At 34.2% G+C, this 17360-nt stretch overlaps 3 protein-coding genes across 3 annotated transcripts; 2 read left to right on the top strand and 1 right to left on the bottom strand.

The window, feature by feature from the left end:
* The first annotated feature begins 9405 nt into the window (after positions 1 to 9405).
* On the top strand, positions 9406 to 9885 carry LOC111987048 (uncharacterized). The gene has a single exon (XM_024018743.1). It carries the CDS (start codon positions 9406 to 9408, stop codon positions 9883 to 9885), a length of 480 nt encoding a protein of 159 aa, XP_023874511.1.
* Positions 9886 to 12616: 2731 nt separating this feature from the next.
* On the bottom strand, positions 12617 to 13096 carry LOC111987047 (uncharacterized). The gene has a single exon (XM_024018742.1). The coding sequence runs from the start codon at positions 13094 to 13096 to the stop codon at positions 12617 to 12619; it is 480 nt and encodes a 159-aa protein (XP_023874510.1).
* A 2430-nt stretch (positions 13097 to 15526) lies between these two features.
* On the top strand, positions 15527 to 16006 carry LOC111987046 (uncharacterized). Its single transcript, XM_024018741.1, has one exon. It carries the CDS (start codon positions 15527 to 15529, stop codon positions 16004 to 16006), a length of 480 nt encoding a protein of 159 aa, XP_023874509.1.
* Positions 16007 to 17360: the final 1354 nt, after the last annotated feature.

Below are 17360 nucleotides of genomic sequence, written 5' to 3'. Positions count from 1 at the left end.
GGGATTTCTGTGTGTTTTGAAAATGTACTGTGTAAGGATTTTTATAGTGGAAAAAAATGGGATTTTGAGTGGCTCCCAAACGATGTGGAATTCATTCCAAACCTTAGCCATTATTACAAAAAACTTGCCTTTTTTATGTCTCTGAAACCTTAACTGCGTATGCAAAAGTGTGCCTACGTATGCATGCATTGGCCCACGTACGTAGGTTGCTGCTCACCTACGTGGCCAAGTGCCACTTTGGTCATTTTATTTTCAGAAATAGATTTTTGCTCATTTAAAAGGTTATATTTTTCATTTTAACACTCCTCAAGCCAATTTGATATCGGATTAGACTCTAAATTGGCCTTGGGTCATAGAGTTTGTGCATCACTGGGGAATGAGGGTCCGAGTCGCTAGGGGTACAAAATGCGGTGTCTATAGATGCCCCTCTTTTGATTCATAAGCTTCACCGATGGAATTAAAAGAATAAGAGACAAAACATTTTGTTTCGACATTCAGCTTGGGCTACTTAAAAAGAAAAAGAAAACAAACAAGGGCTCTCTTCATGCTATCCCAACAGACAATAAAAGGATACAGTCTCTGCGGTGTCCATCCGAGGCTCTTGCCTTAAACTTCTCTGGGTGACTTGCTTCTCTTGTCTTCTTCACTTCTTTCTCTACCTTTTCTGGTGAAGCTCTTGCCTCGGGTTGACCTTGGTCTCTTTATCTATCTCTATCTCTACATTTTTCTATCGTGCCTGCCTATTTAATTCCCGAAGGATATGTGCACAAGTAGTCTTAATTGTTAGATCCATTGGGGGTGCTGAAAACTTGCTGAGGAGTTCGTATGTATGGGGAGGAATCTTCTACCTCTTTCATGACTTACTTGGGGATGAGAAACTTGCTAAGGAGTAGCAGAAATGGACTCACTGAGGAGTAGTGTAACTTTTGTAGATGTGTGATCCACAGGGGAAGAATCTTCTGCTTCCTCCATGGTATGCTGAGGACTTTGAGGAAGAATCTTATGCCTCCTCCATGGGGATGATGTTCTAGATATGCTTGATCCACTAGGGAAGAATCTTCTACTTCCTTACTAGGGATAGTGTAACGTCCTAGTCAGACCAAAAAAAAAAAAGGGTGTAAGGTGAGATTTTTTTGGGTTCCCACGTGCCCCACCTAACCCCACTACCCACCACTCATTTTCACATCTCCTTACTCTTTGGCCGGATCACTCTTTCTTTCTTTTCATTTTTTTTGTTTTCTCTCATACACTCCTCTCTACTCTTTTATCCTCTCCACCGGCACTTACCACCACCACCATTTCCACCATAGTTTTTCTGGCAAGAGCACCAGAAAATTGTTATGAACCCATAAACACCTTCACATCCTTTATATGAGGTAAAAATTTCTAATCTTTTTGGTGGGTTTTACACTTTTGCTTGAGGTTATTTTTATCTAAGCTTTAATAATGATACCCATGTGATTTATGAGCATTGGAAGTGATATTTATGTGTTTGTATGTATGGGTGGAATTATTTGATGAGAGGGTATATGGTTTGTGCTAATGATGATTTCTTAAGGTTTATGTAGGGTGGAAAATTTAGGGGTTTTGAGTTATAACATGGGATGGTTGGTAAATCTAATTTTTCCATTGCCATTGGGTTTATTTGGAGTTAGTTGAGGTTCTAAATTTGCTGTCTTGGAGGATATGATGATTTTCCTTTCATGGGTCTCTTAATGATGTAGTGTAAATTTTATGGAAGCTAGTCATGATGTTGGAGATGATATTAAATGGGTTAACTTTATAAATTGGAGTTTATGCCTTGTGAATCAATTTGTTGAGAAACTTTGGAAGTGGAATATATTATTATTGATGAGGTTAAATACTAGGCTTGCCTAATTAAGTGCTTATTTGGCAATTCCTAAATTGTAGCTAGATACAATTTTAAGCTTTATGCTTAATGCATTAGGTTTGCTTGATATTGTTGAGGTTCTAGCTAATCTCCTTCGAGCTTGGAGAATTAGGATTTTGCGATTGCGAGGTAAGTAGCCTTTTAATGGGATTTTTGAAAAATAACCATGTACACTTTTGGAAACTACTTATGGAAACTATATTATTCTAAAAACTATTGTGTCATAACCTTAATATATATATATATATATATATGATTATATATGAAATTGCATCATATTTGGTATTGCATTTGGGGAAATGCATGAATTGTTGATATGGAAAAATTAGTATCTATTATTTAATCTTTGATAAGAAAATCATTGATTTTATGGTATATTGAAAAATTTAAAGATGCTTATCTTGTCTTGTATTATTTGGGAAACTGATAGAAAATCTCTTGACAAAAATGAAGTTGAAAACCCTACAAACTTTGTAGAAGCTAGATTATTTAAGGGTTTTTTGAAATTACCTGGATATGAACTATGTGTTTCAAAGTAATGTAGCCTATGAGCTTATGTGGTTTTAACACCATGCCATGTGTGATTTTCCGGTGATCACCCGATTTGGTTTTCTTAGTCTTTGTGACAACGGAATCAAATCTAGGTCAGTGCCCTTTCACTTTGGATGACGTGTTCTTCCCTGCTGCCCATAGGGGGAAGAGGTTCCTTGATTATGTATGGGTGAAGCTGTTGCCCATGGGGCCAAGAGACCACATGCAAAAGAGGTCTTATTTGACACGCTCTCTCTGCTACCTATGGAGGGAGAGAAAAACCTTGAGGGTATGGGTGAGGCCGTTGTCTATGGGGCCAAGACTCTGCATACCAGAGAGCACAATATCATGCTAGTTGTGAATGGGTGGATCCCTTGACCGGTCTATATGGTAGTGTGGTATATTTGTGATAATTTACCTTATGTTAGATATTATGGCTTTGGAAATTTTATTGTTGGTACTCACAGATTATAGTATATTGTTTCAAGGTATTTACTTTGGGAAACTTTGTGTTTCATTATTAAATTATTCTTATCATAGCATATTATTATTATTGAAAATGAAACTTGCATTTCCCCCACCCCCATTAATTATGCTACTTACTAGGCCCTGTCTCATTCCATTATTTTATAAACTTTTCAAAGTAGGCAACAATCTTTTGAGACAGCTTTTTTATGGCTAGCAGTAGTTAGACTAACTACTGATGGAGGCTAAACTTTTGTAATGGAGATATTAGATGATGTACATATTAGAATAGGCTTGACTCATTCTTTTGTATATTATACTAGTTGTGATGTTATTCCCACTGATGGGACAAGCTAATGATATGTAATTATTTATTCAGACCTCTATTCTTTTGTGGCCAATGGTCCTTGTAATTATTGCTTAGAGCTCTGTCTTACTTTGAGAGTATATTCAATGGAATTATTATGATAATTCTTGATGCTAGTACTAAATATGAATTTTGTGGATTGGATTGTCAAATAGGAAAAATCTATAGGTACTTTGAGACATCTTTCTCATGCTTTGGACCCTTTGGGGTTTGGGGTGTGACAGATAGTGTTCTCGAATTTATATGATTTGCTGGAAATGGTTTTGGGAAGTACATGCTTCATTGGGAGAAGAGTCTTCTGCTTCCTTTATTGCTCACTAGGGGGTCTTTGGTGACTTTATGCCCAGTTGGGGAAATCTTGAGAAGCTTTAAAAAAAAAAAAAACAACTGTTCTTGCCTAAACTACATGTAGTTTAGCCATAAAGTGTGTTCCCACCTCTTCATTTTTCCCAACGGTTACAAATCGTTTCTTTTCCTTGTTCATTCTCTTCATCTCCCTCATCTCTTCACATTCTTCATAACTCTTCTTCTTCTTTTTTTTTTTTTCTTTTTTTTTTTCTCTACAAAAACTTCCCTCTTCTCTCTTTTCCTCAGACAATTTATCTCCCTCATCTCTTCACATTCTTCATAACTCTTCTTCTTCTTTTTTTTTTTTTCTTTTTTTTTTTCTCTACAAAAACTTCCCTCTTCTCTCTTTTCCTCAGACAATTTGATTATCTCAAAGTTCCCTCTTTCTCTCATTTTCTCTCTAGACTCTCTTCATCTTCTCTAATGGCACCCAAGGCCAAAAAGGCTTCCTATGTCCTTTCCTCTAATGCATTTCTCCTCACCCACTAGAGTGGGGCAATGAGATTGGTCGAGCCTCAACCTTCAAGCATCCTGAGTCTACTATAGAGTCTAAACAGCAAGAGGCTTCTATACTTGAAGAATCCTCTACCATGAATGAAGATCCAAAGCTTGATGAAGTCAAAATTGTTGACATGCCAATTCCAATTATTGAGTTTGAAATTCTAGAAACGTTTCGTGAGGTGGAATACAATGTTAATCTATTTTCAATGCTTCCTAAGTCGATTCCATAACTACAACAAGTGTTATGTGCCACAGTTTTCATCATTCAACACCTTAAAACTTGAGGCCAAGTTTTCTCCAACCAAGGGAGTATGATGCAGGAGCAAAACCAAAATTATTTTAGATTTTATATTTTCAAATTTTTGTATTTATCTTACAATAAATTGGATAATTGTAGACTTTTATTCGGATAGGGATTAGATTTGAGATTAGATAGGGTTTAATATTTGAGTTCAATTAGGATTAGTTTTGGTATATTGTTATCTTTATCTCTTTATTTTCCAGTTCTAGCTCTATATAAGAGACTCATTTATTTGTATTTATGAAGAGAGGTGATTAATAAAATTCGTATTGGATATTTTTTCCAATTGTTAGGTGCTGACTCCTAATGCCTTAGGTGTTGATTCCTAAGGGTCCTTAGGTGTTGATTCCTAAGGGTTTAGCTTCGTGCTGATTCCAAGTGGCCTAAGTGTTGATTCTTAGGTTTATCCTGCAATTTTCTTGTTCTTTTATTTTTGCCCTGCATCATAAAGGTACTGCATTGGCTACCATTTGGTAACTATTTCCATTTCATTGCTACAATTGGATCAAAAATTTTACTACCATTCACAGTTAGCATGATTAAAACCAAAATTGTTGAATTTGACAAACTTTTTGTCTGACACATGGAAGGTAGACCTAAATTCTTTTTGGGTCATTTCCAAACTATCAAAATAATTTCAATTACCTTTTGTAGACATGTCGAGCTCATCATTGAGACTGGGACTAAAGTTTATTAACCGGGTGCAAAACGAGGTGTCTACAATTCTACCCTTTTTTATTCTTACAAGTTTGTTACTTATTTAATGCTTCAAAAACCAAGCCTCTATTGATCTTGACCCTTGGATTCTTTTGGTTGTATGTCTGTATGATAAGCTGACTAGTTTTTGTTGGGTCTCAAATAATATTTTCAACAAAACTGTCAATTCAAAACAGCAATCACACACAAGAGCACAAATATTTACATGGAAAACTCATTCTTCTTAAAGGGAAAAACCACAGGACAAATCCAAATCAATTCACTATTAGCAAATCAATTACAATAATTCTTGGATATGTCTCACGGCTAAAGAAAAATCTCTCTCTTTTTTTTTTTTTTTTTTTTGCTCTCACACACACTAATTATCTCTATCAAAGGAGGCAACGTTTTGATCTCTCCTTTATATTTTTCATTTCCACGCATAGCTCTCTCTTGGCTATCTTCTATTTCACTGTTTTCTTCAATATGCAGCACTCCTTTGTTGCTATTCTCACCAATTCTTTTGTGGCACACTAGTCCTTACTTTTATAAGCAAGTCTACCGCCCCACATGAATCCTAGGAACACGTGGATTCCTAACACTAGCTTAACTAGAATTCTTGTAATGCAAGTGGCTACTTGGATTCCTAACACTAGTTTAACTAGAATTCTGTTATTATATATTACACGCACAACCACCATCAACTTCTAATCCTTATTGAACAAGGATTCTCACAAGTATTCATTATTACACACAACACCTACAAAACACACGAATTGGAACTCACAGGTAGTCTCCTGTTTGTAATAGGATTAGTGACCATCACCTGGCTCACTTGCCACCAATAATACTATTGTGGGCTAGAACTTGTTGCCATGCACCCAACAGTTTTAATATCCTACAAGAGAAAAATACACGTAATGAGGTTATTTCAAAGAATTATTTCAAACTCACATATTTACATGTAGTTAAATATAAAATTGATTAGAAATTACTTATCAAAACTAAGATAATAGTGAAAAATTAAGCAATTATCATAAGCTTTCTGATAAGAGAAGGAAAGGAGCTCAGGCTGGGACAAGGGGGTTTATGCTTCCTCTAAGTGGTTTAAACTCCTAAACCAAGAAGTAGTAGATGTTACAATTTAATATTTTTGTGGAGTCCAATATATTTTTAATCTATCATTTTTTGTCATTTTCTTCATGTAATCTAGTTTGGTGCATGTGTAAACACAAAATCTCAAATTTGAAAATCAAACAATTGACAATGTTTCACAAGTGTAAATTTGTATTGATGTATGAGTAAGTAAAATTCTCTAAAATTGAATCTTGTTACAAAAGAATACTCCTCTGATTCGATCTCCTTGAAAAAATCTTTGATTCAAGTAAGAACTTGATTCGAACACCAGATGTTTCTCAATTTGATTGAGAAAAGGATTAGAAGATCTTCGTAGTAGAATTACGATGAATCTCTAACTATGTGTTTGTTAGGAATCCTTTGTTTCTAATGTTTTTCGCGTTCTTCGTGTGTTTTTTGAATGTTTTTCGGGTTCTTTGTGTGTTCTTCATCTTCGAAGATTGTAGTGGAAGTTCTTCGAGGCTTTAGAGGCTTGAATCTGTTAATCTTCACTAACTTACAGCCTGTTGAAGTTTCTGAACATTTTTGGACTTGAGTCCAACGCACTTTGAGATCTAGGAAGATGACTTGAATGATTCCTCTTCAAATATTGTTAAGATTTGAAGTTTGAAGCTCTTGAAGTTCTTGGAAGCTTTGGAGCTTAACTCTGGCAGAACTTCGAGACTTCTGAATGTGTGTGAAATCCCCTTATAAGACTAAGAACGGTCTCTATTTATAGGAGTTTTGGGGGGGGGGGGTGTGATGACACGTGATTGGCTATCATTAGAGCATTCTTATCAAGGATTGCAAAAAATTTAACATTTACCATCTTAAAACCCAATTTTATAACATATAACACATCACTTTACAGCATCCTTTCCATCAAAACTTCTATTTTTTTAACACTTCATTTAAATATTCTTTCTTTATCATTTTTTATTCTTTTTTATTTTTCCAATCTCTTTCTCTGACTCTCTCTCCTCTGTGTCTTTCTTTCACAACCCAGCACTGTTGGCCACCATATCCACCCACCATCACCGCAACCACAAACAACAGCCCAAAAAAAAAAAAAAAAAAAAAAAAACCTCCACATCCAAAGCCACAAAATCAAAGAATCATCCAAATCAAAGAATGACAAAATCACAACAAAGACCCAAAACAACCCCAATCAATCCACACCCATCTCCAAACCACCCCGATCAACCCATACCTAGCACCCAAGCCACCTCGATCAACCCACGAACCCAGCCACCAAAATCAAGAACCCACCAAAATCAATCAAAACCACTGAAATTAAAACTCACCGATATCAAATCGCAAAACCCACTCACTGAACCACCGCAGAGACCCACCATGAACCACCGTAGAGATACATGATGCATGAAAAACCACCGCAGCCCAACCATACCAAGCACGGCATCCCGACCACAGCCAAGACCCACGAACTCAAGATGCAGAGAGAAAGGGAAATAGAGAGACGTAGAGAAAATGAAAGAAAGAGTAAGAAGGAATGGACGGAGAGCACAAGAGACAGTGAAAAGGAAAAGAGTGGACGGAGAGCACGAGATCGACGGCAGCATGTGATGGAGAGCACTAGAAGGAGAAAGGGATGAAGAGCACGAGAGAGAGTGAAAAAAAGAAAAAAGAAAAAAAAAAAAAAGAAGAGGGCACAGAAGAGAGAGAGAAAAATTAATAAAAAATTGATAGTATTGTGCTACAATGCGGTCTTAAAAATGAGAGCACACTGTAGCAGTATTGTAAATTTTTTAGCATTTACAATCTTTAATGGAGCAAATTTTTGGGTTATAAATGCTAAAAAAAGCAACTTTTAGGATTTGCAATCCTTGATAAGAATGCTCTTAATGACATGTGTCATTTAAATGGAGGGACTTTATGTCTTTTCCTCCAAGGGACACATGGCATTATTTGATTAGCCATAGTGCTATAATATAAAATAACACATGGCATTATTTGAATAGCCATAGTGCTTAAATTTAAAATAACACGTGGTAGCTTTTAGTTAGACTGGTTATGTCAATTAAATTAACACGTGCTAACCTTTGATTGGTTCTCAAGTATTCTTTGTAATTTTATTCTTTGACACTTGAAAATATAGTCATTGGTCTCTGAATAATGATAGTGACACCCACTAAATAATGAGTCCAAATCTTCTGTCCCACTCTTCCTAATCCACTATATACTCCACAAATAAAAACATGACACATGTCCATCTAATTTATTCAATACTAAATTTATGCCTTCTATTATTTCAATTACCTAAATATGATGGTTTATTTATTTATTTATTTTAGGAAATTCAAATAATAAAAGGCATAAATTTAGTATTTAATAAATTAGATAGACATGTGGCATGTTTTTATTTGCGGAGTATATAGTGGAGTATATAGTAGGAAAAGTGGAATAGAGGATTTGGACTCCTAAATAATACATGGCTTCTTGTAACTAGTTGCTTTAAATGTACTACATGAATTTAGTGGTCTGACGTGGCAATTTGTGATTGGTAGAAAATTTCACTCTCTACAATATGTTAGAAAATGGAACACAAATTCTCTATGGCAATTTTTGTGTTCCACTAATCATAACTTCCCACGTGGTTGATTATTCTTCTTTTCTTTTCATTTTTTCTTTTTTAACTTTGGTTATTTTATAAGGAAAGTCAAATCAATACATAATAAATAGTGATTAATGAAGTATAAAATGAAATAATAAAAATAGGACATAAAATTTTGAATTGCCCATAGTGTTCAAATATAGTTGATGTTGAATAAAAAATATTTTATCATCGATGGCAAAATCTTAAAAAGATCATCAAAATCCCCATCCCCTCATATTTTGAAGTCCATTAAAGATAGCTAACTTTTGTTGATAACCACGTTGATGTTAAGTGTATACCTGTAGAATAACCACCGCACCAAGGGTGTGCGGTGATATTTCAATTTGCTCCTTAAAAAAGCAAAACACACACCAAAATATTTTGCTCTAATTAAGGTAAACCTCACAAACCGCCACTCTTATCCTCTCAATTCGTAAAAAATATGGACAACATTTCTCTTCTATAAATAGCCTTTTGAAAACAGTATAAACCACTTCTCAACCATTTCATAAGTCATCTTTCGTTGAACCCCAACGACAGAGGAAGCCTTGTAGTTATTAAATCTAACAAAAACCATGGTTTTCAAGGACTACACCTTTTTCTCATATGTCTTTTTAGCGACAACTGTCATCCTCCTCACTTTCCACGCTCATGGCGCCGGCCTCTGCGATAAATCTCCTAATAAGCAAGTCTGTCATTCAATTGTCTACACTCGGACTGATCCTCGTGAAGCCGCGGTTGCAGCCTGTCACAAATTGGTTTCCGAGACCAAAGTTGCAAACGTGTTGGCTAAACAGCAACCCAATTCTGCTGAAATTTCCAAATGCATAACAAATTTTAACGGTGCCATTGGCTACGCCAAAGGCGCCTTGACTGCCCTCAATGCCAATCAACCCCTTTCCTCAAATGTCTACCTCACTGCCGCCCAGAACAACTATATGTCATGCGATGATGGGTTCAAGAATTCTGGCAAAACCAATCCCATTGCCAAATCTACTAAGCTCTTACAAGATATGGCTAGCGTTGGTGCATATCTATCAACTTTAGTTAAATGAAAAAGAGTAGTTGAGAGAGACCGGTATCCAGATCTGTGATGAGCAAAATATTTGTAACTATGTGCTGGTGCAAAGAATCAAAGCTCTCAATCTTCAATCTTTCTGATGTTGTGGTGGAAGCCCTAGAATTATTAGGGTGAAAATAATAAATTTTTTTCCCTTTATTATCTGGTGAGATATTTGTTAAAATAACTGTTGTTGATCTTAAGATGTTGAAAAAATGTCTAATTTTCTTTTTCTTATTAATAATTAGCATTTTGTAAAAAATATTGTTAAAAAGTTTGTAACTTTAGCATTTTTCAAATATTATCAAGGTAGGGGAAGCAAAATTATAAGCTTTCCTTGAAAAATTTCAAATGGGCTAGGATAACTCCAAAAGATATATATCTACTAAATTTTTTCCAAAACTTTTGGGGGTGCCAAGGCCCCCTTCGGTCTCAACATGGCTCCACCACTGTTACCTCTTACAAGAACTATTTTCCAAGATAGTCCATAAGAAACCTAATTATATACAAAATCTAATAAAATATAATTTGAATATATGGACATAAAAAATAAATAAAGACGCAAAGAACAACGAATCATACCAGTTGCGAGTGTGAATCAAGCCACTGAGAAAACTAGAGCTGTTGCTTTTACATAATTAGAATAAGAACAGAGCATACGGTTGAGAAAAACTCATGATTTGTTGTGAAAATATCACGAACATAACATTACTCAAAAAATAATTTTGGCCCCAAAACCTAATCCTTAACCATTTAAAAAAAATTAAATAACAAAAGAACCCAAATAACAAATAAATAAATAAATAAAAATAACCCCCAAAAAAAATTTATTAACCAAAAAGTCTATTCAAAAAAAAAATTAAAAATTCCTAATAATTCAAATTTGTTGATCGTTCAACGCGTCACATAAAAATAATCTCTAATTTCATTTTCCTTAACAAATGATATCAAGATAAATATCGTGGTAGTGCATTCTTCTTTTCAATATTAGCAATTATATTCTCTTTGGTTTTGTAGCTAGCAATTTTGAATGCTCTTCGTACTAATATGGCTCGCAATTGTAGCAAATCTCTCTCTCCCTCTCTCTAAAATCCCGATGCATCCTCAAAGTTTAACTAAAATTCATTTAAATCCTTTAACTTTACTTTCATTTAATTGAGTTATCTATTGTTAGGTTCTAAAGATTTAGGATTAAATATTTCGAACTATATTTTGTATGTGTTGGCAAACTGAGAACAAAACACATCTAGTCTCTGTGTTAGGCATTGCTCAAATTTGTATGTTTCAAGCTTCAAGTTTGAGTTGACTGCAAAAAAGAATAGTCAGAATCTGCCATGCTCAATCGATCAAAAATTATGTTCGACCAATTAAAAATTGCAGAAATTAGATTTTGCAAAATTTTTAAATAAGGCCCAAGCCCACGAACTCGAGATGCAGAGAGAAAGGGAAATAGAGAGACGTAGAGAAAATGAAAGAAAGAGTAAGAAGGAATGGACGGAGAGCATGAGAGACAGTGAAAAGGAAAGGAGTGGACGGAGAGCACGAGATCGGCGGCGGCATGGGATGGAGAGCACTAGAAGGTGAAAGGGATGAAGAGCACGAGAGAGAGTGAAAAAAAAAAAAGAAAAAAGAAAAAGAAGAGGGCACAGAAGAGAGAGAGAGAAATTAATAAAAAATTGATAGTATTGTGCTACAATGTGGTCTTAAAAATGAGAGCACACTGTAGCAGTATTGTAAATTTTTTAGCATTTGCAATCTTTAATGGAGCAAATTTTTGGGTTATAAATGCTAAAAAAAGCATCTTTTAGGATTTGCAATCCTTGATAAGAATGCTCTTAATGACATGTGTCATTTAAATGGAGGGACTTTATGTCTTTTCCTCCAAGGGACACATGACATTATTCGATTAGCCATAGTGCTATAATATAAAATAACACCTAGCATTATTTGAATAGCCATAGTGCTTAAATTTAAAATAACACGTGGTAGCTTTTAATTAGACTGGTTATGTCATTTAAATTAACACGTGCTAACCTTTGATTGGTTCTCAAGTATTCTTTGTAATTGTATTCTTTGACACTTGAAAATATAGTCATTGGTCTCTAAATAATGATAGTGACACCCACTAAATAATGAGTCCAAATCTTCTTTCCCACTTTTCCTAATCCACTATATACTCCACAAATAAAAACAAGACACATGTCCATCTCATTTATTAAATACTAAATTTATACCTTCTATTATTTCAATTACCTAAATATGATGGTTTATTTATTTTAGGAAATTGAAATAACAAAAGGCATAAATTTAGCATTTAATAAATTAGATAGACATGTGGCATGTTTTTATTTGTGAAGTATATAGTGGAGTATAAAGTAGGAAGAGTGGGACAGAGGATTTGGAATCCTAAATAATACATGGCTTCTTGTAATTAGTTGCTTTAAATGTACTACATGAATTTAGTGGTTTGACGTGGCAATTTGTGATTGGTAGAAAATTTCACTCTCTACAATATGTTAGAAAGTGGAACACAAATTCTCTATGGCAATTTTTGTGTACCACTAATCATAACTTACCTTGGGGTTGATTATTCTCCTTCTTTTTTTTTTTTTTTTCTTTTCTAACTCTCTCCTTCTAGTGCTCTCCATCCATGCGCCGCCGATCTCGTGCTCTCCGTCCANTGCTCACCACAGATCTGGATACCGGTCTCTCTCAACTGCTCTTTTTCATTTAACTAAAGTTGATAGATATGCACCAACGCTAGCCATATCCTGTAAGAGCTTAGTAGATTTGGCAATGGGATTGGTTTTGCCAGAATTCTTGAACCCATCATCGCATGACATGTAGTTGTTCTGGGCGGCAGTGAGGTAGAAATTTGAGGAAAGGGGTTGATTGGCATTGAGGGCAGTCAAGGCGCCTTTGGCGTAGCCAATGGCACCGTCAAAATTTGTTATGCATTTGGAAATTTCGGCGGAATTGGGTTGCTGTTTAGCCAACACGTTTGCAACTTTGGTCTGGGCAACCAATTTGTGACAGGCTGCAACCACGGCATCACGAGCCTCAGTCCGAGTGTAGACAATTGAATGACAGACTTGCTTATTAGGAGATTTATCGCAGAGGCCAGCGCCATGAGCGTGGAAAGTGAGGAGGATGACAGTTGTCGCTAAAAAGACATATGAGAAAAAGGTGTAGTCCTTGAAAACCATGGTTTTTGTTAGATTTAATAACTACAAGGCTTTCTCTGTCGTTGGGGTTCAAGAAAGATGACTTATGAAATGGTTGAGAAGTGGTTTATACTATTTTCAAAGGCTATTTATAGAAGAGAAATGTTGTCACATTTTCAACAGCGAAGTGTTTGACCAGAAACTATCTTAAATTTTTTATTTTTTATGAATTGAGAGGATAAGAGGGCGGTTTGTGAGGTTTACCTTAATTAGAGCAAAATATTTTGGTGTGTGTTTTGCTTTCTTAAGGAGCAAATTGAAATATCACTGCACACCCTTGGTGCGGTGGTTACTCCACAAGTATACACTTAGATTAGTTTATAGTAGAAATTCTATCTTAAAACAAACAAAACAAAAACAAAAAAAAAAAAACAAAAAAACAAAAAACAAAAAAAAAAGAGCAAATTGAAGTGACAAGTTGGACATATTTTGGTTCAAATAGTTGCTTAACATCAACGTGGTTATCAATAAAAGTTAGCTATCTTTAATGGACTTTAAAATATGAGGGGATTGGATTTTGATGAGCTTTTTAAGATTTTACCATCGAAGCTAAAATATTTTTGATTCAACATCAACTATATTAGAACAATATGGGCAATTCAAAATTTTATGTCCCATTTTTATTATTTCATTTTATACTTCATTAATGACTTTTTATTATGTATTGATTTGACTTTCCTTATAAAATAACCAAAGGGACAAAGAGCACGAGAGAGAGTGAAAAAAAAAAAAAAAAAAAAAAAAGAGGGCACAGAAGAGAGATAGAAAAATTAATAAAAAATTGATAGTATTGTGCTACAATGTGGTCATAAAAATGAGAGCACACTGTAGCAGTATTGTAAATTTTTTAGCATTTACAATCTTTAATGGAGCAAAATTTTGGGTTATAAATGCTAAAAAAAGCATCTTTTAGGATTTGCAATCCTTGATAAGAATGCTCTTAATGACATGTGTCATTTAAATGGAGGGACTTTATGTCCTTTCCTCCAAGGGACACATGACATTATTCGATTAGCCATAGTGCTATAATATAAAATAACACCTGGCATTATTTGAATAGCCATAGTGCTTAAATTTAAAATAACACGTGGTAGCTTTTAATTAGACTGGTTATGTCATTTAAATTAACACGTGCTAACCTTTGATTGGTTCTCAAGTATTCTTTGTAATTTTATTCTTTGACACTTGAAAATATAGTCATTGGCCTCTAAATAATGATAGTGACACCCGCTAAATAATAAGTCCAAATCTTCTTTCCCACTTTTCCTAATCCACTATATACTCCACAAATAAAAACATGACACATGTCCATCTAATTTATTAAATACTAAATTTATGCCTTCTATTATTTCAATTACCTAAATATGATGGTTTATTTATTTTAGGAAATTGAAATAACAAAAGGCATAAATTTAGCATTTAATAAATTAGATAGACAAGTGACATGTTTTTATTTGTGGAGTATATAGCCGGAGTATATAGTAGGAAGAGTGGGACAGAGGATTTGGACTCCTAAATAATACATGGCTTCTTGTAATTAGTTGCTTTAAATGTACTACATGAATTTAGTGGTTTGACGTGGCAATTTGTGATTGGTAGAAAATTTCACTCTCTACAATATGTTAGAAAGTGGAACACAAATTCTCTATGGCAATTTTTGTGTTCCACTAATCAAAACTTACCATGGGGTTGATTATTCTTCACTTTTTTTTTTTTTTTCTTTTCTAACTTTGGTTATTTTATAAGGAAAGTCAAATCAATACATAATAAACAGTGATTAATGAAGTATAAAATGAAATAATAAAAATGGGACATAAAATTTTGAATTGCCCATATTGTTCTAATATAGTTGATGTTGAATCAAAAATATTTTATCTTCGATGGTAAAATCTTAAAAAGCTAATCAAAATCCCCATCCCCTCATCTTTTAAAGTCCATTAAAGATAGCTAACTTTTGTTGATAACCACCTTGATGTTAAGCAACTATTTGAACCAAAATATGTCCAACTTGTCAGTTCAATTTGCTCTTTTTTTTTTTTTTTTTTTTTTTTAAAGATAGAATTTCTACTATAAACTAATCTAAGTTTATACTTGTGGAGTAACCACTGCACCAAGGGTTTGCGGTGGTATTTCAATTTGCTCCTTAAAAAAGCAAAACACACACCAAAATATTTTGCTCTAATTAAGGTAAACCTCACAAACTGCCCCTCTTATCCTCTCAATTCGTAAAAATAAAAAATTTAAGGTAGTTTCTAGTCGAACACTTTGCTGTTGAAAATGTGAACAACATTTCTCTTCTATAAATAGCCTTTTGAAAATAGTATAAACCACTTCTCAACCATTTCATAAGTCATCTTTCTTTGAACCCCAACGACAGAGAAAGCCTTGTAGTTATTAAATCTAACAAAAACCATGGTTTTCAAGGACTACACCTTTTTCTCATATGTCTTTTTAGCGACAACTGTCATCCTCCTCACTTTCCACGCTCATGGCGCTGGCCTCTGCGATAAATCTCCTAATAAGCAAGTCTGTGATTCAATTGTCTACACTCGGACTGACGCTCGTGATGCCGTGGTTGCAGCCTGTCACAAATTGGTTTCCCAGACCAAAGTTGCAAAAGTGTTGGCTAAACAGCAACCCAATTCCACCGAAATTTACAAATGCATAACAAATTTTGACGGTTCCATTGTCTTCGCCAGAGACGCCTTGAATTCCCTCAATGCCGGTGAACCCCTTTCCTCAAATGCCTACCTCCTTGCCGCCCGGGCCAACTACAAGTTATGCGATGACGAGTTCAAGAATTCTGGCAAAACCAATCCCATTGCCAAATCTACTAAGCTCTTACAGGATATGGCTAGCGTCGGTGCATATCTATCAACTTTAGTTAAATGAAAAAGAGCAGTTGAGAGAGACCGGTATCCAGATCTGTGATGAGCAAAATATTTGTAACTATGTGCTGGTGCAAAGAATCAAAGCTCTCAATCTTCAATCTTTCTGATGTTGTGGTGCAAGCCCTAGAATTATTAGGGTGAAAATAATAAATTTTTTTCCCTTTATTATTTGGTGAGATATTTGTTAAAATAACTATTGTTGATCTTAAGATGTTGAAAAAATGTCTAATTATTATTTTTTCTTATTAATAATTAGCATTTTGTAAAAAATATTGTTAAAAAGTTTGTAACTTTAGCATTTTTCAAATATTATCAAGATAGGGGAAGCAAAATTATAAGCTTTCCTTGAAAAATTTCAAATGGTCTAGGATAACTCCAAAAAATATATATCTACTAAATTTTTTCCAAAACTTTTGTGGGTGCCAAGGCCCCCTTTGGTCTCAACGTGGCTCCGCCACTGTTACCTCTTACAAAAACTATTTTCCAGGATAGTCCATAAGAAACCTAATTATATACAAAATCTAATAAAATATAATTTGAATATATGGGCATAAAAAATAAATAAAGACGCAAAGAACAACGAGTGATAATAGTTGTGGGTGCGAATCAAGCCACTGAGAAAAGTAGAGCTGTTGGTTTTACAAAATTAGAATAAGAGCAGAGTGTACAGTTGAGAAAAACTCATGATTTGTTGTGAAAATATCACGAACATAACATTTTTCAAAAAATAATTTTGACCCCAAAACCTAATCCTTAACCCTTTAAAAAAAATTAAATAACAAAAAATAAAAAATAAAAAGAACCCAAATAACAAAATAAAATAAAATAAAATAAAAATAACCCCAGACAAAAAAAAATTATTAACCAAAAAGTCTATTAAAAAAAATTAAAATTAAAAATCCCTAATAATTCAAATTTGTAGATAGTTCAATGTGTCACATAAAAATAATCTCTAATTTCATTTTTCCTTAACAAATGATGTCAAGATAAATACCGTGGTAGTGCATTCTTCTTTTCAGTATTAGCAATTATATTCTCTTTGGTTTTGTAGCCAGCAATTTTGAATGCTCTTCTTACTGATATGGCTCGCAATTGTAGCAAATCTCTCTCTCTCTCTCTAAAATCCAGATGCACCCTCAAAGTTTAACTAAAATTCATTTAAATCCTTTAACTTTACTTTCATTTAATTGAGTTATCTACTGTTAGGTTCTGAAGATTTAGGATTAAATATTTAGAACTATATTTTGTATGTGTTGGCAAACTGAGAACAAAACACATCTAGTATCTGTGTTCGGCATTGCTCAAAGTTGTATGTTTCAAGCTTCAAGTTTGAGTTGACTGCAAAAAAGAATAGT

This window comes from Quercus suber, unplaced genomic scaffold (assembly GCF_002906115.3).
Source record: "Quercus suber isolate HL8 unplaced genomic scaffold, Cork oak 2.0 scaffold_271, whole genome shotgun sequence".
Lineage (NCBI taxonomy): Eukaryota > Viridiplantae > Streptophyta > Magnoliopsida > Fagales > Fagaceae > Quercus > Quercus suber.
The sequence above is the reverse complement of the archived record's forward strand: the minus strand, read 5'-3'. Positions and strand labels throughout refer to the sequence as shown.